This window comes from Acomys minous, assembly GCF_964271855.1.
Source record: "Acomys minous genome assembly, chromosome: 7".
Classification (NCBI taxonomy): domain Eukaryota; kingdom Metazoa; phylum Chordata; class Mammalia; order Rodentia; family Muridae; genus Acomys; species Acomys minous.
This window is the reverse complement of record NC_140488.1, coordinates 101026122-101053185: the sequence shown is the minus strand read 5'-3', so window position 1 is coordinate 101053185 and position 27064 is coordinate 101026122. Positions and strand designations below refer to the sequence as shown.

General features: G+C 38.8%; 2 protein-coding genes across 2 annotated transcripts in view; one reads left to right on the top strand and one right to left on the bottom strand.

Moving 5' to 3' along the window:
* MID1 (midline 1) overlaps positions 1-27064 on the bottom strand; it is a 345415-nt gene that overhangs the window by 257680 nt on the left and 60671 nt on the right. The gene's annotated exons all lie outside the window — the stretch shown is intronic.
* On the top strand, positions 2459-4257 carry LOC311601856 (F-actin-capping protein subunit alpha-1-like). Its single transcript, XM_084789565.1, has 3 exons — positions 2459-2619; positions 2878-2967; positions 3244-4257. The coding sequence occupies exon 3, from the start codon at positions 3302-3304 to the stop codon at positions 4160-4162; it is 861 nt and encodes a 286-aa protein (XP_084645691.1). The 5' UTR covers positions 2459-2619; positions 2878-2967; positions 3244-3301; the 3' UTR covers positions 4163-4257.

The following is a 27064-nucleotide window of genomic DNA, read 5'->3' as shown; positions in this document are numbered from 1 at the left end:
GTATATAAAATCAGAAACTTTCAAATTGCCTAGTCATTTCTTCCTAAGTGTAGTTCATGATAACATCCTCTGCTGGATAGTTTTGTGTCAATTTTACTCAAGCTAATGCCATCTGAGAGGAAGGAATCTCAATTAAGGAAACGATGCCATAAGATTGGTTCATAAGCAAGACTGTAAGGCATTTTTAAAATTAGTGATTGATGGGAGCAGAGCCAGACCAATGTGGATGGGTCAACCCTGGTCTGGTGGAACTGGGTTATATAAGATATAGGCCATAATGAGCAAGACAGTAAGCAGCATACCTCCATGGCCTCTGAGTCAGTTCCTGCTTCCAGTTCTGGACCTGTTTGAGTTCCTGTCCTGATTTCCATCAATGCTGAATTACAACGTGGAAGTATAAATCAAATGAACCCTACCACACCAAGGTGCTTTGGTCATAGTGTTTCATCACAGCAATAGTAACTCTAACTAAAAAACATCCTAAATTTTCTCTTTAAATAATCAGGTCTTCGAATAGCACTGTAGAGCAGCAATTCTCAACTTGTGGGTTGTAATCTCTTTGGCAAACATTTATCTCCAAATATATTTACCTTATGAGTCATAATAGTTGCAAAAATACTTATGAAATAACAGTGAAGACAATTTTATGGTTGGGGGTCACCACAACATGAGGAACTGTATTAAAGGGTCAAATCATTAGCAAGGTTGAGAGCCCGTGCTTTAGAGGATTTGTGCCTATGCACAAAACAGCAAGTCATATTGAGAAAGCATTTATGTATATGAAAAAATTTTTGATGAAGTACATTCATAGTTATTGTATTTACACCATGTGTATAACATCACACAAGTAAGCACGTACACCCTCACTTCAAAGTACTTCTATATTCTCCCTCTAGACTTGGAACACAAGGAGTATTAGAATATTATTTTTCATTTTGTAACAAAGAAGTTGAAAAATGCTAATGGAAAATATTTTGATCCCTTCGAAACTATACTTAGGAACAAACACAGTCTCCACTTATAAGAGTTATATGTCAGGCTTTCTTACAATTCTTGTAAAACTCATTTTTTTCAGAACCCAGAAAATTCATCAAACATATTTAGCAGGGTCCTGTACACAAGATAATATTGATATTCAAGGGATGTACTGAAATGCTTGATTTAATCCCTAATTCTCCTGTCCTCAGGATGGATTTTGGTGTCTAATTAAGCAGTTTTGATGAGTAGATGTGAGCCAGTACAAGGCTAAAATGTCACTGTAGCTAATGGCAGAACTAGGAAGGGTTCGCCAGAAGTTATCTGCCACTATTTCAATAGATGCCTCTGAGAAGCTACTCAGAGTAGCTTCCAATAAAAATATATGGGGCAGGCAACTAGAGGAGAAGAGAAGATAAACATGGGATGGTGCTGGAGAAAGGTGTCACAAAAGGAAAAGAATAAAATGCTAGGAAGAAATGAAGAACAGGGGAAGAACAGAGTGGATGTCATGGGAGACGTCAGAGAGAGAGAGGAAAGTCAGGGTTTGGGAAAAGAACAAAAGGAGACAAAGGGAGAAATATAGGAGGACAGATTTAGATAGAGACCAAGATAGATAGAAATAAAATAATGAGAGAGACAGAAATACGGACATTGTTAAAGAAGGGAAAAGTCCTGGGGAGGAGGAGGAGGCGGGGGCAGCTCACAACTTTAATCTTGATACTAGGGAAGCAGAGGCAGGCAGAGTTCTATAAGTTTAAGGACAGCTTGGTCTACATAGCAAGTTCCAGGCCAGCCAGAGCTACAAAGTGAGACCCTGTTGTAAAATAAAGGGGGGTGGTGGTGTAGAAAATAGGAAAGGCACAGAAAAGCTGAGACAAAGTGAGGAAAAAGATAGATAAGGTGAGAGGAAGGGAGGTTGTTTATAGCCCTGTTGACCATGGTGCAGCTAGGTACAAGGATTGGTACTGGCTCAGGATCCACAAGACCAAGCTCTCAGCATAAAGGAGACTCATTTGCCACAGAGGGACAACAGTCAGAGAATAAGAGACAAAGACAGGAGATAGAGGGAAGAGGGAGAAGAGGAAGGGAACAGGGAGGGGAAGGGGTATTTGCCCAGGGTAGGGGACAGAGGACTGCCTCTGGATAGAAAGGAGGCAGACGTGGCCCCTAGGAAAATGGTGATTTATAAAGGTAAATGAGAAAACCCTGTGTTAGGAGGATATGTTTAATTTTAATTGAGTATGTTAAGTAGGTGAGCCAAAGGGGGATTTTGCTTGATGGACTTCAATACTTTTGATAGCTGGACCTTGGTAGTCAGCCTCAAGAGGGGGAAGTAGCCAAATAAGAGAGTGGACCTTGGTGACTATCTTGAAGAATGTAATCTAAAGGTTTTCAGCAAGGCAGAGAGAGTAAGGGACAAGGGCAAGGTGTCCCACCGCCATATTGGCCATGCTGGAGCTAGAGTCTCTCCAATAGGCCAGTGTTGAACAGCGTCATTGTGATGTCAGAGCTAGGCAATAATGGGGGGTAGGGCAGGAGAGGCCTCCTGAAAGCACCTCTGGAACTGCCAGTAATGAGATACCACCACTCGCAGAAGGCAGCAGAGCCGGGGAGCTTGGCTGTCACACCTCTTATAATCAGGTAGGTGTCCCGACCTAACCACCAAGTACGTGTCCCGCCCTAACCATCAAGTAGGTGTCCTGCTCTAACCACCAAGTAGGTGTCCTGCCCTAACTATCAGGTAGATGGCCTGTTCATCATCAGGTGGGTGTCCTGCTCATCATCAGGTAGGTGCCCTGCTCTAACTGTCAGGTAGGTGTCCTGATATTAGTGAGTAGTAGTGGCTTCTTGTTTGTTTTGACGAACTGTAAAAGGCATTATCTTTTCCCATTCTGTTAGGGCTTGGGTTGCCAAACAAGGAACATCAAAGTAAAACCACCGAGACTGTGTACTGGAAGAAGCTGTAATCCTAAAGCCAAACCACTGGAGGTAAGGAGTTCTTTCTGCTGGTCTCAAATCGGGGGAGGGCTTTTCCTTTTCACAGCTAGATCCTCGATAAGAAGAGGGAGGCCCTGCCCAGGGATCGGCAAGACCGAGACCAGAAAAGCAAAGCACGAGCTTCCGTGATGCTTTTCTCTAGTCTTTGTGAGTATCTTCGCCGGAATGATTAGGCTTAGCAAACACACATACAGGTGGTGCCCAGTGTGATTTGAATTTCAGACAAACCATAGAAAGAGAAATACTTTCCAATGTTTTCTAACCTAGGCCGAGAAGAAGAAGAGGAAGAAGAAACGCAGTACTTTGAAAAAGAAGCTAAGACAAAATGGCCACCAACCAGGACCGGACATCGGAAGAAAGGAAGGTATGCGTAGCTTCAAAATTTATCACCCAAGCACCCCCAGGGGAGTTTAAAGAAGTCCTCAGAGATATAAGGCTGCTCCTTAATAATGACAACCTCCTCCGGCAAAGGCTAGGACAGGCGGTGGTTCACTATAACATGCTTCAGTTTACACCCGTGAAGATAGAAGGATATGACGACTATGTTTTAGTTACGAAGCATGGTTATCTAGGTAACAACAGATATTTTGATCCAAGAAACAGAATTTCCTTTACGTTTAATCACATCCGAAAAGAAGCAAGTGACCCAAAGCTAATGCTTGTAGACGGAGATTTAAAGTTTTGGCGAAATTCCTGTGACAGGGCTTTAAGAGCATATATCAAACAGTATTATCCAACCGGCTATAGTACCGTTTATGCTAAAACTATAAACGGGCAAAAAACCATTATTGCGTGTATTGAGAGCCACCAGTTTCAGCCCCAAAACTTCTGGAATGGATGTTGGAGATCAGAGTGGAAGTTAACCATCACGTCACCTAGAGGGCAGGTAGTTGGAACGCTGAAGACCCACGTTCATTACTTTGAAAACGGCAACATCCAGCTGGTTACCCAGAAGGATATACAAGAATCATTAAGAGTTTTCGGGAAAGATCAAGCGGCCAAGGAATTTGTTAAGATCATTGAGTACGAGGAAAGTGCTTTTCAGGCAGCTCTTAATGAAAACTATCAAACAATGGCACAAACAACATTCAAAACCTTGCGCCGCCAGCTTCCAATTACCTGCAGTAAAATCGACTGGAACAAGTTACCAACCTACAAGATCGGCAAAGAGCTCAAACGTCTTTAAAGGACGACTGTAGGAGTCTCCAATATGTGGGGGCGGGGAACACCCAACAGGGTGTGCTTACGTAATAAATAAATGACAAACACGAGTGATTTCTTGTTAGATAATTTAAGATCTAGTTTCATGGAATACTGCTGAATCTATAGCACTGTTTTTGATTCTTTTGTGTGTTCTCTGCCTTAATAGTTTTCTGATGTTTATATATATATATATATATATATATATATATATATATATATATATATATATATATCTGTGAATCTTTTAAAAAGAACATTGTTACATTTAATGCCTACGAGATCTACCCTGAAGTCACTTTACTATTTAGAAAATTTCCAAGACAGGGAGTTCAGTTACTGGTTTTTACAGATGTGTTCATTCCTTTTGACCCCTGTGTTTTAATGCTCTTCTAGGACTTTCCTAGCTTTGAATGATTTACCAGCAGCTAAAGAGGTTACACTGCAAACTGTAGCTAAGTACACTAAACACTCCTCCTCCTCTCTCCCGCTTTGATCATTTATAATATCTCAAAAGTATAGTTTTCAGACATTTGGATTGCGGTTTTTTGAATCTATGTTGGGAGGCAAAGGGAGTTTCCAGATTCTCTAGGGACTTATTTTAAGTACTAAGACGTGAACCACAGCCCTTTCACATGAACATTTGCTTATTTTCATTCCCTAGTGTCTTCTCCTATCTAGTTGCATTGTAGCTACAGACATTGGTACTTTCAGAAGTGTTTCATCCATTTATGTTTCTGTTTAATATTCAAGAACTGCTGACTTACTGTGGGTGTAGTAGCGTATAAAACCCAAATAATACAGACATGGAAGGACTAATAGGTATCTGTGCTTTAATGCTCTCTGGCAGGATTGTCCTATAAGCAGATGCATCAAACATCTATACTACTTACAAAGCTGGAATAAACCAAAGTATAAAGGAGAACCCCCAGGGAGCATCTTTCTATTGTAACTTGGTATTTCAGAGAATGCTAGTGCTTTCTTCTAAACAGGATGTAAAACCAATTCCAAATTATTCTTCCTCCATTACTCTGCCCACCAAGAACTCACATGCAACTGATACAGTAACCTTTCCAGGTATGCTGCACGTATGTGCATGATAACAATTGGTAATGGAAGAGTCATTTACATTACCCATATTTCTATTAGGCCTTTGGGTTTTCTTCTTTCTTTCTTTCCTTCTTCTTCTCCTCTTCCTCTTCCTCTTCTTCCTCCTCCTCCTCCTCCTCTTCTTCTTCTTTCTTCTTCCTCTTCTTCTTTTTTGCCTTAAACAGTGTTTTCCTACCTCTCCCCAAATACAAGTCAAAACAGAAGGGCATTTTTATTCAGCTTTGTTTTGGACCAGTAATCCAATAAAGCAGGAATTTGTTTGCAAATAAAACCTGTGTGAGCATGTTTGTTTATTTCAAATAAAATTATTTTTTAAAATTGCTATTATACTATCACTCCGCGCCTCTCAGTATCTTTTGTATTTGGGTAGATCAATAGAAATACACACAATTGTAGTTCTCCACAATTGATGGCTTCTAGCTGGGGTACATGTTGGGAAGGAAATGGTTTTAAGGAGGTGGCCACCAGGAGTCCAACCATGCTCCAGTGAGTATATAGGTAACACAAATTGGACTTCCTTCTCCTCCTCCTCTTTTTTCTTCATCATCTTTGTCTCTTCCACCTTCCTCTTCCTCTTTCTCCTTTCTTCCTCTTTCTCTTCCTTTCTTCCTTCCTCTTCCTCCTTTTTTCTTCCTCTTTTTTCATTCATTTTCTTCTTCATCCTCTTTTCCCTCATCTTTCTTCTCATTTTCCTCTTCCTCCTTTTTCTTCCTCTTAGGACCCCTCCTCTCTTATTGCTCCTTTTTTCCTTCTTCACTTCCTCTTCCTCTCCTCTTCTTCCTCCATTGCTTCTTATCTCCCTTCCTCTCCTCCTCTTTTTTCTTTTTCTTTTTGCATTTTAATTGTTTATTATGAGAATCAAACCCCAATGGGGCAAGGACTTTTATTTTTCTGGGAGCCCAGACCTGTACTGGTGAACAGACATCAATAAACACTTCTGTGGTAGATCATATAGGCACAGTGAAAAGCCCCAAGACTTCTACAGTCCAGTGTGGGAAAGAGGTGCTGGAGAGAAATCCAGTTCACCAAAACTCCCCCCTCAGTGCCAAGTTAGGGAAGGGCTGGCTTCAGTTGGTTGAGGGGATAGAATCAGCAGAATGCACAAGTGGACAGGCAACATTGGGGAAATAGAGGAGCTGATGTTGGACAGCAGGCCACCAGGTGTGGGCTAGACTCAGCACCCCAAGACAGGTAACTGGGGAGAAAGAATTCACAATTCAAGATATTTTTTGTTTTTCAAGACAGGGTTTCTCCATGTAGCCTGGAATGTCCTGGAACTTGGTCTGTAGCCCAGGCTGGCCTCAAACTCAAAGAGATTTGCCTGTCCCTGTATCCTGAGCTCTAGGATTAAAGGCATGCACCACCACTGCCCATCAACAATTCAAGAGTTTTTGTTTTTATGAGACCAGGGTTTCTGTATGTAGCCTTGGCTGTCCTGGCACTCACTCTGTAGACCAAGCTGGTCTTGAATTTATCAGCCTAAATGTCCGTCAGTCGAAGAATAGATAAACTGTGGTACACTTACACTATGGAATACTATTTAGCTATTAAAAACAAGGAAATCCAGAAATTTGTGGACAAATGGATGGAACTAGAAATGATCATACTGAGTGAGTTAACCCAGAAGCAGAAAGACTCACTTGGTATATACTCACTTATAATTGGACACTAGCCCTATAAAGCATGTCCCATGAAAGTCTTCACTTACAAGGAGATTGGGATATATGTGAGGATATCCTACTGGGACTCTAGATAAAAGAAATATAGGAGAATGGGGAAATAGAAGGATTCAGAGTGTCCTAGAAGCCTACAAGAAGAACATCGTGACAGGTGGATCGGGGCCCAGGGGGGTCTGTTCAAACTATTGCACTAACCAAGGACAAGACAAGTACTAAACATCAAACCCCTACTCTGATTTACCCAATGGACAGGACATTTTCCACAGTTATGTGGAGAGCTGGGACCGACTCTGACATGAACTCTGGTACCCCATATTTGACCACTTCCCCTTAGTGGGGGAGCCTGGTGGCACTCAAAGAATAAGCAGGCTACCAAGATGACACTTGATAGCCTATGACCATACAGTGGGGGAGGAGATACCCCTTGATCATAGACCTAGGGGAGGGGAATAGGGTGGAAGCAGGAGGAAGGGAGGAATGGGAGGATCCAAGTGATGGGATAACAATTGAGATGTAATCTGAATAAATTTATAAAAAACCCAAAATCTTAAGGCACTTTAGAAAAGATGGGGAACAAGATGGGAACAATTAAATCTCCTGAGTCCCACTGAGGTCCTGGGTTCCCTCTGGGCTGGGGTTTCAGATTTGGTGTGCTGGCCCCAGGAGAGATTTGTGACAGTGGCCTGAGGGGTGCCTTATTTGCTGTGGCTCTTGTCTTGAAGAGGCCTCCCAGGCTGTCCTGAGCTCAGACCTTAGTTACAGATCTCTTGAAGGTGGCCGCTTCTAGAGCAAGGCCAGGGTGTGTCTCTTCTCAAAGGAGAGCAGCTGCTGCTTCACCTTCATGAGCTTTTAGGGGTGGTGGGGTGGGGTGGGGGGGGGATAGTGGTTTTGGATCATACTCTGACAGTCTCAGCCTTGAGTTCACTCTCAGGTTCTCAGCCCAGTGCTCTCCCTTCTCTTGCTGGTCTCTCTGTTTGTCCTCTTCCAGGTGCCAAGCCATGTTCCTCTTCAGTTGCTCCTCCATCTTCTGCCAGGAGATACCCAGGGGCTTGTTCTGAACTATCTAGGAGAAATTCTTTGAGTGGTCTTTCTGGATTTGGTCTTCCCCTTCGGGATTACAGGAAACTCCTCCTTCTCCAATTTCTTGGGCGCCTGGGGAGAAGATATAACTCGCTTCTTTTTGTCAAGGCCTCCTGGCATTATCTTGCCAGCCTGAGGTAGCTTGCTTGGCTCCTGCTAGAGCTCTGGGGAGCAAGGTCCCTGGGATGTCAGCTCGTGTGCTTGCTGAGAGGGCTCGGGACCCAGTACTTGCTGGCCCGGGAAAGACTCTGGGGATCTTGGGCCTGGTTGCAGCTGATGCTGAGGGGACCCTGGGATCAGTTCCTCCAGTTCTCCCTGTGTGGGAGGGAATTTGGATAACTCCTCTAGTTGGGGAGATTCTGAACTGGACTCAGTCCGTCCTGCGGGTGAGTGACTCCAGGCCCAGATCTTGATGAGGGTTGAGGGACTCAGGGTCAGGTTCTGATCGCCTTTGGGGAGACCCAAAATCTGTAACCTATCTCAGACAAGGTGATTTGGGGCTTGTCTCTGGCAGAGATCTGGGAAATGCAAAGCCCAGTGGCTACACTCTCCAGAGGCTTGGGCCCGCTTGTTTTTTCTGGGTTCGACTCAAAATATACAAGGGCCCATTTTGCCTGAGAAACTGGGGGCTCAGGAAGGGTCTCTAAGGACACAAGTTTTAAACCATCCAGCTGCTGGCTGCTCCTCAGCAGCATATCCATGGCTCACATGTAGCCCTTCTCTTCTTTTCTTCTGTTCTCTTTTTCTTCTTTCCTCATCCTCCTTCTCCTTGAGGAGGCTCCAAAAGTGGGAGTGGCCAAACTTAGGAAGACTGGGAAGGAAGGGTGCTTGAGATTCATCATGAAAATTCCCAAATAATTAATAAAAATATTATGAAAAAAGAAATACACTTTTTTTCCTAAAAAATAAAAGAAAAAAATGGAAGTAAAAATGAGAAGAGGTTCAGGGCTTTTAGATGAGAAAAAGATGAATGAACTCTTCAGGACCTAAAAATATTAAAAATTAACGAGTTGTGTAATTAAACTAGCAATTAAATAAGGTATTTTTTAAACTCTAGTTTTAGGTCTACTTTTCACTCTTAAGTTGTTATTCTAATGCATTTTCATTAATTCCACCATACCCATCCCTTTTCCATCTATTGATTAATGAAACAAAAATTCGTCTTTATAGCATTACAGCTTCTTCTTAAATGGTCTTTCTCAGGAGGAGAGCAATGCATTCACTTCTTCAAATGGAATAAAACACACTATATGCACACTGTGTGCAGAGAACGGGATCCTTTGGTTAGACAAAGTGCTGAGTAAGATTATATGGGGTATAAATAAAACTGGAGAGTAGTAGTTGAGACAGAATTGTAAAATTAGGTTTACTGTCCCTTGCTGTGTGAATAGCATTGATTTCTTGTTTTTAAAATGTTCACAAGGAGCTATATTACTGATTTCCTGGAGGAGTGGTGAGAACAATGGGCCACTAAGATATCATAAAATCTGAAAATGAAATTCCCTGCTTATTTTTTAGCAGTCTTCCTTCCCATGCAATGAAATGGTCTCTCATAGATTGTCATTTTGAAACATTTTACATATTCCCCCAGAAAAAATTAGAATAAGAAACTTGTGAGTGAAAAATAAATGATCAAGCTAAAAATTTTATCAGGGTACTAGTTGAACTTTGGAATGAGTCAATCATCTCTTGAAGTGGTGCCAGTGGGTTGGGTAGAATGTGGAGGTTACCAATAGAAGAATAAAGTCATTTAAATGTGTCAACAAGGTAGTTGAAATGTAAAATAAAGAACATTAGGAAAAATAACTGGGTCAAGGAGATTCTGACACTGTCAAAAAAATAGAAAATCCAAATTGAAGGGACATTGTATAACATAAAATGTGATGCTCATGCTCTTCATCTACCTAGCTGTAGACTCTTTTTGTCTGAGCATAGAACCACAACTCTTTACAACTTGGGAAAGAGTTGGCCACAGACTAGGCCTTAGACTAGGCTGCATCTGTTTTGAATACTTTCAATACTGTACCTCTGGGCATTGACCTCCTGTCAGAGGGGGCTCTGAATTGCACCCAAGGAGATGTATATATGTAGAAGATGTTTATATAAATGCTTACATAATAGATACTTTTGGTATATGAGTTAAAAATATTTGAGAACTATGCCAACATTACAACTTCATTTTTGAGAGCTGGGATGCAGTATGACATATGAAGTAAAAAAAAAATGGAGAAAATCCAACAGAGACAGCTATTACATTACATTTATGTGACATCTCTGACTTAGGGTTTACTACATGCACACTTGGAATCCTCTCAACATTGCTATGAGGTAGAAATTATTGATGGCATTCTACAGGCAAGGAAACAGTAACTCAGTATGTATAGACCCAGGCAGGGACTAATATAATACAGGGCTTCCAACTCATCCATGCTTTCCTCACCCTGCTGGAGGTGCTTTCCATAATACTATATGACTGATACAAAATTCATCAATCTTTATGACTTCAAATTGTTCCAGGATAACTTACAGTAGTTAATGAAATGAAAAAAAATTTGTAGTCCAGTGATTAATTATTGACCCATGGAATCAAATCCCTAGTGTCTCATTTACCAGCACTATTACTTTGGCCAAGATTTTCCCTTTCCCACCCTTGGCTTTTTAATCAGTAAATTGGGATTAAAAATATCTTTCCTATGGTTGTTGTGAACATCAACTACATTTAGACATGTAAAGTTCTTAGCACACTCAGTGCCCCATCTACACTTAGGATTTTGAGTATCTTTTTTTCTCTGTTTAGGTTAGAATTCTTCTTCAGTGTTGATTTGTGCATCAGCTTTGAAAGGCTCCTTGTGCTTACGCTGAGACAGCCAGGAATTTTGAAAGGACAGGTGACTAGTGGAGCACTAAACCAAAAAAAAAACCTTCTTATAATGTCTAATTGAATAAGTCCATATAATTATCCCCTAACCCTTTTGAGAACCCAGCAAAACAACCAGAAAACAAATGTGAGATGAACAACCAGGCATATTAGTAAGTGATAAAGCTTGGCTGGCAAGAAATGCACACACAAGATTTGAAGGTTCATTGTGATCCTGTACCATATCAACATCAAATTTATTCACCTAAATGCTTCCACATTTTTTTGAGGTTTAAACAATAACCTTGGATTACGAAGGCTAGGATTTTATTAATAGGATATTAAAGATAGAACATTCCTTGCCACTTAAAGTTGGTGAGAAAACACTGACTTTGGAAATAAATTAAGACTATCAATTTCAACACTGAGAGGGTCAGAGCAAGGAGGAATTCTGGCTGTGTTTTAAGATTGAAATTGGCCTACACACTAGGGATCTGTGTGCAGACAGGAAGTGCTGATCAAGACAGTAGCCTTGAGCCCTCTGCTGAACCCTGAAGTAATGTCAGTGATAACAATGTAGTGAGGACATGCTTTCTTTTTCATTTCCTTTTTCAATGCAGTCTTTCCCTGGGTTTTAAAAATCAGTCTTTCAAAACAATCTTTGTTCTCTTTACACTATTGAAAACCTAAAGAACAAAGGTGGTTGTCCCCACTGTTCATTTTCCAAGCTTGTTACAAGAACACTTTAAAATAAAACCAAGCAGAGGTTAATTTTATAGTGAAGGGATGGCGATAATGCACAAAAAGAAGCAACTTGTAAAGTGAGTGGTGAAAAAATCATGTCACCCAAAGAAATGGAGCTTAAGATTGAAAGAAATAACAAGCAATATGATGTAATTTAGGAAGTGTGAATGCTTTGTCGTTTTTGGAGAATTACATTATGAACGAATAAATGAAACTCAAGGGTATAACTGAATGACATGTATAGAAGAATAGGTGGCTATTTTTAAGGGACTAAAAGTAACAAGTTAGACTTCTATAAAATTCTTGATCACAAAAAATGCGAGAAAAGAAATTCTGGAAAATGCTTTAAAAGAAGAGGACTTTGCTATGAAGGACTTAATCTTTCAACTCTTCTGTTTTCAGTTCAGTTCTTTTCAGTTTTTCTATAGTACTACTGTAGGCTCTCTTTCATCTCGCATCTCTCTACAATTTGTTGACTATATTTCTCCACTTTGAAAAAACTATCTCTTTCAAATTCTTGATCTCTGTTAAGAGCCTGCAGCTCCCGCATTTAAAGTCATGACAATTGTTATGAAATGACCATGCTTAATGTCCCTCTTCCTAGAATTGCATGTTAATAGAGATCAAAGAGTGGCACTATGACTGTGGTCAGCAAGTATCAAAATAGAGAAAAAGAGTTTGAGAAGAAAAGGACCAAAATAGAATCTTAATAAATACATACTACATTAAAATTTTTCCTTTTCTACATGTTTGCACTATAAATGGTTAAAAAAAAACCCCAAAAACCTCTGTGAGTTGGTTTTGGAAAATACAATTTAGCTATTCTAACAACCAATCTAAAAGAATCAATTTTTCTCAAACAGAATACAAAAACAAGAAGAGATTTTTATTTTAAAAGTATCTTGTGTGAAAAAAAATCTTGTGTGTATCTTAAAAATTATTGTCAGTTATAAAAAGCGAAATTGATTGTGGGTTCAACATCCAGAGAGCAAGATGTCTTATCCTCAAGTTCTTGATTTTATCAAAGTTACAAATTACTCTCAGTAGAAAATTGGAATTTGTTTTTTTTTTATCAGTTGAGATTTTCATGTCCCCATTCTAACACGTGTCTCTGTTATACTTCAAATCTCCAGTCATCAAAACAATTGGTTGATTTTGACAGCCCCCATGACTAATGAGTTCACTCAAACCTATTAAATGAATGCAAACTGAGTGTGTTTGGTTTCCAGATAAGCCCATTGGGTACATTCAAACAAATGAGATGGACATGACCTTTCTGGTACTTTCCTGATTATATCCAGAAAAAATGGTTACACAACAGTTTGTTAATGCCAAGTCCAAAATATCCATCCCTAAAATTTTCTGTAAACAATATACTGTCTTTGCATTTTGCTAAATTTTATTACTTAGAATTAAAAGCTTATTAGAATCAAGTCTCTTGAAAACTGACATATTCAATTACATGCATCTGCTCTAAAGAACAGACTGTCTAGACAGAAGAATACCATTGTGGCTTAGAAGGAACATGATGCGTTACAGAGGCTCTTTCTTCTGCTGAGTGACCACTGGTGTGATCTACACTGGGAACACCATATTTTAAACTATTTTTTTTTTTTAGCTTCCCACATGTGTGTCAATATGACCAATCCCAGTGGCTATAGCTATAAACAAAATGAGACTGAATTACAGCAATGTGGTGATGATAGAGAAAAACACACAAGCCAAAGATAAATATGAAACAGCAGCATTAAAAATGCAAAATAAAAGCAAACAAACAAAACCAGATTAATAGAAATGAAAGCCAAGAGTTCAAGCTCTGTGGAAGAAGGAATTTTAGCCTTTGTTCCATGTTCCAAGGATACTAACAACTGTATTTAGGGTAAGGGGTGTGGAATCATTTATTCACATGTACATGGAATAAGAACAAACTGTTGGCTAGCTATGAAAAAATGAAGCATCTGTCTTGGGACACTTCCCCACAAACAAAACCATACTGAATGCATGCCATATGCAAACAAATCAGTTGGGGCACTGGTTGTTTCTGATAGAAACTTAAAAGAAAGCAATCCCTACATTTTTAAATGTTTAGGCTTAAATGCCTGCGTGACACTTCAGCAAGTTACAACACAGCAGACATATTTGAGTATATGAAAAATCTCAGTTAAAATCAATTTCCCCCAATATAAGTTTACACAAGCTATAAGTCACATGCATTTTACAAAGCCATGGCCAGTATTTGAGAAAAGTGTTCTGTCCCCCGACCTACCCAGCCAGCCCCTGAATAGGTTATCATTTTAAGAGATTGGAAATGCAATCATTGTCAATTTTCTGGTTTTCATGGCTTAGAAATCTGAGAAGGCAGGGGTTCATTTCTTAGTAAATTTACCCCATAGGTTGAAGAAGGAACACACAAACGAAAGGAGAAGACATGGTGTATGGTGGTTGCTAAGAAACATGCAACAGAACACAGGCTGCCACTTAAGAATAACCAGAGGGGGTATGAGTTGCGATATCATCAGCCATGATAGCTCTGTCTCCCAGCCCAGCAGGGACCACTGCTGAGGGAAAAATGAAAAGGAAAGCAGTCTCATTAGAACAAATGTAAAAAGACCTGGACAGGGAAATGAAAGGCTGAGCCCCTTCCCGCACCGAGAGAGCAGCATTATGAGTAGCCTGCAGAGAAGGCTCACTTTGTGTTACTTTCCAGTAGTAAGGAGGGTGGATGAAGTTGGCAATGACAGGCTGCTGTTTGTTCACCTAGCAGTAAAAGTGCTTCTTTGAAAGACCTCCATCTAGTGATTTCATTAATCAGAACTCAATGAGTCAACTACTGTTTCTAGCTTAATAAGTGCAATCAAATAAGAAAGAGACTTGAACTCTGATCAGCTGAACTATGTAGCCCCAAACAGCCATACAACAGATATATTACACTATGGGCATGATTGTGACAGCCTGGAAATCCATAGTGCCATCTCTGGGTTGTGGCAAATTTGGATAACTTATATAATTTCCTTAAGTCTTGAAGTACTTATTGTGTTTTGTAGGGGCAGAATCATATATCCTTGATAGATGCTTGTTTTTAGGGTAACACTATTTTTTCTCCTACTTATCTCATTCTATTTTGAAGAAAATTCTAACCTATGTCTGACTCTAGAATGTGCTACTGATCACAGTCTCAACACACACACACACACACACACACACACACACACACACACACACACACACACACACAGAGGGGTGGAGTGGGAAGAACAAATTAGCCCAATGCATGCACAGTTACTTGCAGTAGACTGATCAGATCCTGCTGTTAGGAATTTTAAAACTAGTTTATGTGCTCATATATGGCCAGAGGAAGCTCATCATTTTACTCAGTGATAAAGCTGGCAGAATGGCTGTCAACCACATTTCCCATCATGTGGCTATTTATATAAAGCTTGTCTACAACAAAGAATGACACTAGTAGTGGGCCATTATTCACATACCTGACTAACTCCTCAGCTCTCCATTACAACCCTGATTAAATTAGAACATGTAAATTCTTTAGCACAGTGTCTGACACAGAGGATGCAATACTTGTTTACATATTATTGTTGAGTAGGGGAGAATCATACTTCCTTTTCATTCATCAGTGAAGATATACTTGGAAGGGATGTTTCTCCACCTATTTGTCAACTAAGCCACATAGTAGTTGGTATACCCAGAATATATGAGACACAATGACCCCAGAGCAGTGTTCTACCACTTTATGGCATTGATGACAGAACTTATACCATCTGATTCACTGAAAAAATTGTTTCACTGCTCTAATGCTCTAGCCTCTATCTACATGGGCTTGTTTTTTACTAGCAAAACATTCCTAGTTTCTACTAAGTCAACACAAATAGCAAAAAAGAAAGCACTGTGTACAAGCATTATAAACACTACGCTCTGTTCATGCCATTGTCTCAAGTTTAAGGCAAAGTATCACTTAGAGAAAGGTCATAAATGGACTTTATCTAGAATGAGATGATTTCATCTTGTTGCAGTATGGAGAGAATTGGAGAATATATGGAAAGATTGCTAATATTTTCCTCATGGATTGAGGCTAAATGTGTAATATATCAGCAAAGTAACTTGTATTTCTTTTTTGGAAGCATCTCAAAATAACTGAAGACCACTGTATTGTTCAAGATCTCAGTGCAATTGACTTGGTACTCTGTGCCCATGTCCACTTCCAGCACAAATCCATAAGCCAAGATGTCTGGGAGGTTTTAGTGGGTCATTATGTCTATCCTCCTGGATCTTATACATGTATATTACCACTGTTTCAGCTTTGCATGAAATTAGTCTTCATCACAACAAAATAATTCAAACACCTATACTCATATTCCTAAGTTTAATGGTCTTTCTGAATATTTTGGTTGACCCTATTGTACAGCATTCTACCATGTTTCTACCCATATTCTCTCATCCATTCCAGAACATTCTGGGGGGCCATATACTTCTTTCTTTACAAGATGGAGAAATTCCTTTCTACTTACGTAGAGATGGACGCCTATTCTTCCATTTATCCCATGCCAGAGGTTTAGACACTTTTTGTGTTGCTTGAGCAGACATCTTAGGTCTCACTGTGTACCGTATCAGGCTTATTAAAAATATGTCCCTAACAAGAGTTCTGATACCAGATACAATTTTTTCTCATTACTCTGCAACTGATTCATAATTTGTTAAATGAGAATAACATGAGTTGCTGTGGAAAGAATAATAGATGATTGAATGAGGAAAGAAAGGATTTGACAGGTAGCTGTGGTTGCAATGACAGTGCTGCTGCTAACCAGATAAGTAGAAGGAGGGGAGACATAAAGGCTTTGGAACGTTGAACTTTGACACTCAATTTAGACATTAGTGGGCTCAGTCTCAGGAAACTATGAAGGGCAGATGTGGTAGAGGAGTGACTGAAGGGATGGGAGAACATTCTGAGAAATCTGCAATAGTTAGAGGATATGAGAACTGAAGGATTGACCCAGTGGAAAAACTCCTGAATCCAGTACCTAGTGTCTCTCGCCTTTCTTTTTACCCTCCTACAAAAATAAATAGTAAGAAGAGGTAGGTGGGGACAGAGTTGATGAGGATTAGCCTACCATTGATAGTGAGTGCAGTGTCATATGGGACAAGAATTCTTTAGTAAATCTAGGTGTCAGTGGATCCAAAAATATTCACAGCACACTATGAACTCAAATACACAAGAATTTCAAAGGACAGCAAGTCTTCAAAAGCTACAACCTCATACTCATGTAAGCACTACACAAATGTTCTTAACTCAGGAAAGAGATATGGCTATAAGAAAAGTGAGTGTAGCTGACAACTTCTGAAGCTTTTTGATCATTCTCATAGATTGTAATTTCTTTAGATGCCTACCTGGTTTGAATATTTGGAACAACTACTAGAATCTTCTTTAAAAGCTCTTTTTTTATATATCAAACGCACGTTGTCTTGATTTATTAATTCATTAGTTATAAATTACTACTTCTCTGATATGCAATTATTTGTGTGGCATGTATGCTTAAAATTTTCCCTCCCCTTTAAATTCATTCCGGCATAGGAGTGTTTCTAGTCCATTACCTTCCCTTTTGTAAGTATTTGAAATCCTCAAATTTTGCATCACTGTTTCCAACACCAAATACGTGAATTATTTTCCTTGAAGGTGTATATAACATGCATTTAAAATTGCCCACAACTTCTAAGACTTCTTCACATCATATCTGTTATCCTTCAAAAACATAAACTAAGAACAGGTAGGCTTGATATTGTAGAGGAAAAAAAGGGGGGATTAAAATGTGTCGATTTTTAAGCTTCTGGGATCAATTTAGTGAGCCAAAGATGGTAACAGTTCATGAGCTCATAGCAGCCCAAATCATTAGGAGCTTATATAGCCTTGCTGCTCTGGGACTAATATATTTCTATTGACAACTGACTCCAGCTTCTCCTACCCAGCTGGCCTCTGTCCTGCTTGCCACTGGTACCACCTCCTGCCTAGCTGTCTCATTGTTCTTTGGCCCAGGCCCATCTAGTAGGCTGTCACAATCAATGCTCAGACTTAGAGACAGCAGTGGCAGCACAGCCAGAACTTGATTGTCTCAGGTTCATGTTCAATGTGCTGCCACCTTTCCCATGGGGAAAAACAATTAAATGCAAAAACTCACCTTTGATTTATTAGCATGCACATTTTGTAGAATCCAAAGCGAAACAAGCAAATGGATATAGTGAGTCAATATTGCCAACATTAAAGTTTTAGACACTATCCTGAAGAACTCAGAAAAAAGGTCTGGACTAAGGATAAGCCTGTATTTTTAGATTATTGATGGCTTAATATTGAGATGAACTTTTGTCTTAGTTTATATGAATTAACTAGAATGCTGGCAGTCCACCTCAGAAATTGATTGTTATAAATTAACTTGTCCACGAAAGTCAGTGAAAACCGTAATCATTATAGCAAAGTGATAGAACAGAAAACAAAGAAAGGTTTAGGGAACAAGTAAAACCAACTTCAAGGTTATTGATACATGAGTTGATTGCCATCTGTGTGATGTCATCTAAAAGAATAGCTTCATCTATAATGTGCAATAGATGGCAGGTCGTAAGCTAGACAAGGGATCTGACTGAAAGTACATAAAACCTAATTAATCAAAGCTGTGCTCGGATTACAAAGAGCCCTTCTTTCGACTTCTCTGCAGTTAGTTCTGCATGGTTCTCATTTCTTTTGGAGTGGATTATCCCTGCTGGTTTTAGGGCCATCCTTATGCATAGTTGCATTATGTAATGTGGAACATGAAGCATATTTCCATCACCAGAAATACTTCTGCTAATAGTCAATATTTCCCCATAGTCTGGTCCAAGTTTCTCTGAAATTTCTATCAAGGACATTCTTCCTTCAAAGAGTACTGTGTCCACACTAACAAATTCCAGACATTATATGAAAGAAGAAGGTATAAAAGATCTCAGCAAAGATCTCATCACTACAACAGGATGACTGTGAGGAGAAGACCAAGATTTTTGTCACCTAATGTGGACCAGCAGCAATAGCATTTCTTGGAGGTTTGTTAGAATTCAGACTCTTAAGCTCTGTCTCAGGCCAACTGCATTGGGCAGGGTACTTTGTGTGCATACAGTACAGGACTTACATTGACCTTGAAAAAATAGGAATGCCTGGAGGAACAGAGGTGGCCAAATCAAAATGAAACAAACAAACAAAAATGAAACAAAAGACTGTGTCAAATGATATTCTCTTCATTCATTCCCCAAACGATTGGACCTCTGATTCAAAGTGCTTACAGAACTGTTTTCAGAAGGCACTCAGCCATTCAGCTTCTACCATTCTGAGGAGGGGCAAGCAACTTCCATTTTCAGCAAGACTTGCATCATACTCTTAGAAATAAAAACGCTATGGGAGCTGGAGAGATGGTTCAGCACTTGAGAGCACTGACTGCTCTTCTACAGGACCCTGGTTCAATTCCCCGTACCCACATGGCAGCTCACAACTGTCTGTAAACTCCTCTTCCAGAATGTTTACCTCACACAGACGTACATGCATTCAAAATGCCAATGTACATAAAATTAAAATAATTATTTAAAAAAATTATTCTAGGTCCTCTCCTGATCACATTGTGTTCCTTTAACTACTCTTCTGCCCCCCTGTTTTCACAGACATCCTTAAATTTTTTGTGAGATTAGATAAGTCCTTGAATACTGGGTATGGTGGCCCATGCTTACAACTGTAGCAATAAGAAATCAGACAAAAACTCATCATAAGTTCAATGCTAGCTCAGACTACAAAAATGCCTTCCTACTGGCAACTACCAACTGAGTTTAATAGACACTATAACCACTAATCAGATGTAGATGCATCCTAGGAAGAACTGCTACAAGTTCAAAGCCAATATTGTAAATTCTTGGCCAACACCATAAGCATATGACTTTTGGGTCCCAAGTATCATTTTCAAATCCATGGCTAAATTCAGACCTCATGACAGTGAAACATAAAATATATTTTAGGGTTACCCTGTGGGAGAAAATGGTTGAGGTGTCAGTTTTTACTTACAAGGATATAATCTTTTGAGGGGGTATTTTTTACATATATTATTATGCATATATACAATGAACTACCTACAGCAAGAAGTGCCATGAAACAATCAGTAATTATATTAATATTACATTCATAGTGTTTTGGCTATTTGTATTTGGCAGCTTTGAAGAAAATGTCCTTATCTTGGTGCATCTAAAATTCTGAATGTAAACCAATGTCTATCATATCTCCTCACTATCAACTAAAAACACCTATCTAGACCTAAAAACATTTTAATCCCAAAATAATTAAGTTTAATTGTAAAGCTAAACTGTCTTGTCTTCAACCTCACCAGAGACTTGAGAAGGAATAAAGTTGGTTACCTGAGTATATGGGGAGTACAGGTTAGTAGCTTTCCAAATGAGAAAATGACAGAGGCAGATTGCTACCTGAGCAGTTACCAAAAACTATAACATTGGAACATCATCTTCAGCCTTCTGGGGCAATATATCTGACAGACATATTTGTGAGGCAGGAACTGTTGAGGACTTGCTTACCCTGTCTTGGCAGAGTTTGGCCATTGACTCTGCCTTCATCCAAGCTTGCCCTTTTTTAGGCAGAATACTGTCTGGGCAGAAACATTATGCCCAGTGGTTGGTTGGCCACATTTGAAGCCATCACCATAAGGAGATTCACTGATGCTCATCATCTTCTTTGAGAAAACAAGGTTGTATTCAGGGACGTCTTTCTTTTCTCTTATATTTCTTTCTTAGGTTTGGAGATAGGTGTTGAAAAGAAAGAAGGGCAATATAGAAATATATAGGGATGATAGAATAAAAAGTAGATTATTTAATCTACTCCTCAAATTAATGCCTTAATTGTTACTCACTAGATTATTATTTTTTTTTTTTTTTGGTTTTTCGAGACAGGGTTTCTCTGTGTAGCCTTGACTGTCCTGGACTCACTTTGTAGACCAGGTTGGCCTCGAACTCACAGCAATCCGCCTGCCTCTGCCTCCCGAGTGCTGGGATTAAAGGCGTGCGCCACCACGCCCGGCCCAGATTATTTTTAATTCCCTGGTATATAACTTTGTATATTGATGAAAAATAAGTTTAATTTTGATACATTGGTATAGAATTCAAATTTAAGATTATTTTTTACACACATTATATATATATATTTCTACTCTAATATGAAGTAGTCTACCTTTACAACTCAGCTATAATACAAGATTCACTTCTAATACTTTGAAAGTGCTAATGCAAGCTGCTTAGGATAATTAAGTAATACAAGTTAATTGTTAGTCAACCAAATCATGGTTATGACAATCACTAGTCTACTTCTATCACAAGAATATACATCCCAGGTTTAACAGATGAATATGATTCTATAGATAGATAAGGTAAAATAGATAAGGTCTTTTAAAAAACCTCAGAGACCTACAGAGTATGGCATTTAAAGATGTTTTTAATTAGTTTTAATATTCTTTGACAATAAGACAGGTTAACTCCTGGCAACAAGGATATGTTGTTATAAGCCACTTTTGCTGAATGGGAAACCCATGATTCAGAATAGGAGATGGGCACAATGCTGTTCTCTTATTGTCACAGTTATGTCAGATGGTGACACTGTGCCCTTGTCAGAAAATTGTGAACTATCAGTGCAGGGTATGTTGTATTATACAGATAATTTTCTTAGAAGTAGTCATTGCCCTAAAAATTAATGAAATTTCAGGGACTATTCTCAATAACCTGTCATAATTTGTCCAGTCTGACATCTCCAGAAGCTTGTGGAGCAACATTTAATTCCCCATAGATCTTCCATTCCTTTCCTTGAGTCATAGGAAGCAAGTTGGCTTCACTTGCAAGTGATTTCACATGCCAGCAGGGTTTAAAAAAATCTTTTTTCCCTTAAATATGCCAACACTAGTATAGTGCTGTGGCCCAAAGTGAAATTTTACTTTGTCTATATACTTCAAATCCTCTTATAAGCTTGGAGACTTTAGCTAAGTTACCCATAGTCCTTATCTCTCATGTAGGCACCTAAACTGTAGGATAATCACAATACTTTTATCAAAGAGCTACCGAGAGGCATAAATGACAAAAAGCAAACTATCTATATTGCTCCCCAAATAGCCCTGCAGGAAGGTATCATAAAGGTCAATTGTAGAACATTTTCCTTAGCTTCCATAGTATCCACACTTCTCTATCCTTTGCAGGAAACTGGTACCCAAGTATGGAAGTTGTTCTGCAGTATAGTTTGCTAATTGATGACAGGTTTTTCTTTCTTTCTTCCTCTTACCTCATCTTTGAGAATTTTGATCCTTACTACAATTTTTCCTTCATTTGAAAACACTCAAAGGACTGCCTTTAACATGCTCTGTAATAACACCCATACTAGCCCCACAAATCCCCTTCTATCTGATAGAGTTTGTCTTAGACTAGGTGATAGGGACTTTCCTCTTCTCTAAGGTCAGTCCCGCTCTCAAATGTCTGCTGACTCTGACCAGCATTTGCTTAAGTGGCTTTTGGGATGTCATGGGCAATAGAAATAGGACACTTGTGGGGAAAGAAGTATGGAAATTGAGCTCTTAAAAGACAAATAAGTGCTAAGCCCTCAGCTTCCATGGGTAAATTTCTGGGAGTAGCAGGATTTGCTGAATGTTGGAGGGAGTTGATTATGTAACTGAGAGAATAAATAGGATGCTATGTATTGGTTTGGCAAAAAGGATTGTCTTCCCTAGTAAGCAAATTATTGATTATAAACTGTTAGGATTCCTTTGGAGCCCTGTGGCCAACCATATTATTCTGTCTGCCTTAAATGTCTGCTGTGTTCCCATGCCAAAGCCCTTATGAAATTTCCACTGGAAAAAAATGAGTAGCAAATTTGGGTCTCAGTGCTCATATATAATTTCAGATTTCATTAATGGTTATTAAGTATATGCCCTGAGGAAGGATAAAATTCCTCATATGAATGGAAAGAGAATTGAATTTATAAATAAGGTGACTCTGTTTTTCAAGGACTGTTCATTAGACATATCCAGGGCACATTTTAAAAAAGCATTTAAGCGAGAGGTGTTTAAAATCTCACAGGAATAAAAACAGGCCATGTTGAGAAAAGATAGTCTTGTACCAAAAGTTCCAACAATGACTAAGTCTGAAAGCTTCTACTGTGTCTGGAGTTTGAAAGTGAATTTTCCAGAAAATTTAAAAGCATCATAAACAATTTCAATTCTTGCTCGGAAAGATATACATTTAGAAAATATGGACTGATCTATTTGTCAGCAGCAAACTGGACACTAAAAGATGCTGGAAATTTTTAACTGAATAAGTGTTCAAGAGTCATGATTTTAAATATGGTAAAGGAAGCTATATTAAGTAATCTTGACTATGCAAAGCCTCTTGAAGTTTTGGACTGTAAAGATACATAACCTGGACAATATGTTGTTAGTAGACTTCTCAAAAGTTTAAGCAAGAAATCCAAATCCTCTTTAGTTCCGTTATAAATCTCCTGAAAAGTTATACAAATGGTATAGTTGTAGTTTAATGAGAATAAGTATACAGAGACTGTTTGAAAGAGGTATTTAGGTTGTCAAACTGTATAAAAAAGAGAAGTTGGTTTTTGTTTCACTTTTTATGTTACAAAGGCAAATGAAATATTTGCCTGTGTGCTGAATTCCTAAGGAAAGGTGTTGGTGAACTGCACATACTTTGGTATCAGATGAGTTTTCTGACATCTATTTACGCCAAATTATCTTATCAGAGAACAACAGGGGGTGGTGTAAAATATTTAAATCATGTATTATGCTATCTCTTGAAATTTCATCATTAAATAAAAATAATTCTCAAATGCAAAGAAGCTTAACATTAATAAAATCTTCCCTCCTGTGGGATCATCTATTCATTTTCTAAGGTAGATGGACTGGGAAGGAGCATAAGAAGTGCTTATCCTAACTTGAGGGACTATGGCCACTTTCTAACACCACTGCTATATCCACTATTGCTCTAAAATGTAGAAGTTCACATCATCACAAAAAGACTCACTATTCCAAACCCATTATTATTTAGTTGTACCATCTATCAAACTTAATTTTAATTCTTATTATTTTTCCAAGTATTTGAAAGTCAGAGATTGACACCAAATATATAAATCTGTTGGGTTTTGTACTTTCTTCAAACTATTTTTTCTTGTAAATTTGATTTTAAGATATGTGATGCTAAATTAATAAAGGAGGAAAAAAAAGATATGTGATGCTTTCAACCAGGTGGATATTTATACCACAAGTATAATTCCAGAGACATGGTTGGAAAGGTTTGAAAAAGTCATGCTAAAGCAATTTGATATAAGAATGTAAGTGTGAAATGATCATGTAAATTCCACTTATTTGGTTAAATAGTTTACATTTGTTTGTCAATGTATAACTTAAACAAAAATATGTTAAAAAAATAAAAAGCAGTATGTACTCAAGTATGCTCTTTACTGCACTACAAAGCAATAAAACAAAATCTTTCCTCCATGAAGCACTAATAAAAAGTAAAAACTGAAAAGAAAACTACTGAAAGATTTTCATTGCTCATTGTACAGATTCTTTTGTTATTGTTACAGAGTTACTGATAGGAGGCAGTAACTGGCCTGACAATGAATGGGGGAAATGAGTATCAAAAGCCAATAACCTCAATATCAAATGATGCATTCATATAGCTGGGACAGGGTTTTCTTTCAATTCACATGGATCATGTGAAAAAGAACAGATTTACACCTGATTCATGGTGAAGACATTTGGCAAAAAGCAGATCCCAGCATGGCCAAAACAGAAACCCACTACCCCTAAGCCAGGGGTCCTTATCAACAGCATAAAAACTCAGGTGGCAGCTGTGGAATTCCAGATGAACTAATAAATATGGAGCAAGCCAGCCTCCTTCAGCAGGAAAGAATGTCAACTATTTCCCAGTGGACGCCTGGGAGTGCCTTGTGGGCCCATCTCTTTATAGTTCTAAGAGAAACAGAGACACATGATGAACAACTCAGTAAACTAAGATAGAGTTCCAGAGATTTCAGAATGTCAGAGATGGAGTATTGAACTAAAGAAATTTAAGGACAATTTCAAGTTGGGACAACTGCTAAAAGTGGGTATGCTTGTTTCTGTCTCTTGATGCTGAATGCTTTCCCATACATCCACATGCTTAAAAAATTACAAGTAATAAGGAAAAGTAGATGTGCTTTGTAAAAACATATCCAATGAATGAAATTTATAAAAAGCTTTTATTTTATGTGTTTGAGTGTTTTGCCATCTTGTATGCATGTGCACTACATGTGTGCAGTGCCTGAAGAGGCTAGAAGAGGCCATCAGATCCCCTGGGACTGGAGTTGCAGATGTTTATGAGTCACTGTATGATTTCTGGGAACTAAACCCAGGTCATCTTCAAGAGCAGCTGGGGCTCTTAACCACTGAGCCATCTCCCAATGAGTGAAATTTTACTCTGTTATGTAACCTGTTACCAATGTTCTTGATAATATGACACCGTGTAACAAACTAATTACCAATATATAAAGAATATAATCATTTTTCTCTATATGTACCTATGTATACATCCTGCCTCATATAGAGAATAAAATTAATGCTATATAACAAATAGCCAATTTTGGTGGAGGAGGTTTCTGTAGTGCCTATAATCTTTTTCAGAAGGAGGAAAAAATCCTATGCTCTTTACTTATACAAGTTTTTACAAACAAGTTCCAAGACTATATGATGATAAACATAGGGTAGTGATAGATAAGTGAAAAGAAAATCAAGGTATTGTTTGTTTGGAACAAAGTAAACTTTCATAAGCAGCTTTTCTTTCTTGGAAGCACATTTCCAATAGAGTAATAAGACTGATTTTTATCTAACTTATTTTGCTACACCATATAGTGGATAAAAAAAGACAAGTGAATCATGTAGGGTCTGCAGACTCAGAGAATTTCCAGGCAGAGAAAGGGCCTTTGGGAGTATACAGTCTAACTCCCTCACTTCACAGACAGGAGCCTGAGATCATGGACATTCCTACCACATGAAGTCATACACACGAGCTTGGGTCAAGGCTATACGAGCAGTCATATATATATACGTGTGTGTGTGTGTGTGTGTGTGTGTGTGTGTGTGTGTGTGTATGCAAGAGCACAGAGAAAAAAAAGATATCCAAAAACAATACAGCAGGCAGTTGTGGTAATGTGTTTGTTTTCTGAGAAGAAAATTGACATTTACACTGAAGAGTTGTAATGTGTTGCTCAAGTGAGAAGTCTAGCCTTTCTCTGGGGCCTTGAGAACTTGGGGGGCATATACAGACTTCCAGATAAAGTCACAGTAAAAAGAGAGGAAGAATTCTCTTGTAAAGATGATTGGAAGTTTGTCAGCACACTGAATCCAAACAGTCTATCCTTGAGTTGTACTTAAAAACTAATTGGATACTCATTCAGTGTGTGTGTGTGTGTGTGTGTGTGTGTGTGTGTGTGTGTGTGTGTGTGTGTGTGCAGGAGTGCATATATGTTTGTGTGTACTCATGTACAGATGTGGATGGCAAGGCCAGAGTTCTAAGATAGAGATCTTCTTTGACTGTTCTCTTATTTTTGAAACATGGTCCCTCACTTGATCTGGGACTCACCTATGGAGGAGGCTGGCTAGTTAGCAGCCAGCTCTGAGGATCTGCCTGTCTCTGTTTCTCCAGCACAGAGTCATGGTTGCACACCATCATGCTTGGCTTTTTACTTGAGTTCTAGGATTCTGAAAACAGAGCTTCATGATTGTGTGAGCAGCACTTTAGTAACTGAGCTATCTCCCCAGCACTTTACCCTGTTTTAAACCTCCTTCTATTGTCCTGTCCTTGATGTGAATATCAGAAGCACTCAGCTTCCCTGTCTCTTTTTTCATTGCCCTTAGCTGGCACCAGCTGGAGGGCATGGGAAAGCAAATTGCATCAGACTTTTAGATTGAAGCAGTGCAGCAAGGGTCCCCAAATCTGCATCCTAACAAGTAGCAAGATACTGCTGCTGCTGAGGTTGGTGTATAGATCACAATTGGATATAACATACTGCACATTTGAAATTTATGTTTGTAGAAATTAGATTATTGCACGGATGAATAAAAACTACCCTTTTTTTCTTTTCTTCATCCCTTCCTCCCTTCCTTTTTGAGAGAGAGAGAGAGAGAGAGAGAGAGAGAGAAGAGGGGAGGGAGAGAGTGAGAAGAGAGAGAGAAGAGAGAGAGTGAGTGAGAAGAGAGAGAGAAGAGAAGAGAAGAGAAGAGAAGAGAGAGAGAGAGAGAGAGAGAGAGAGAGAGAGAGAGAGAGAGAGAGAGAGAGAGAGAGAGAGAGAATATGTCATTGTGTAGGTCAGGCT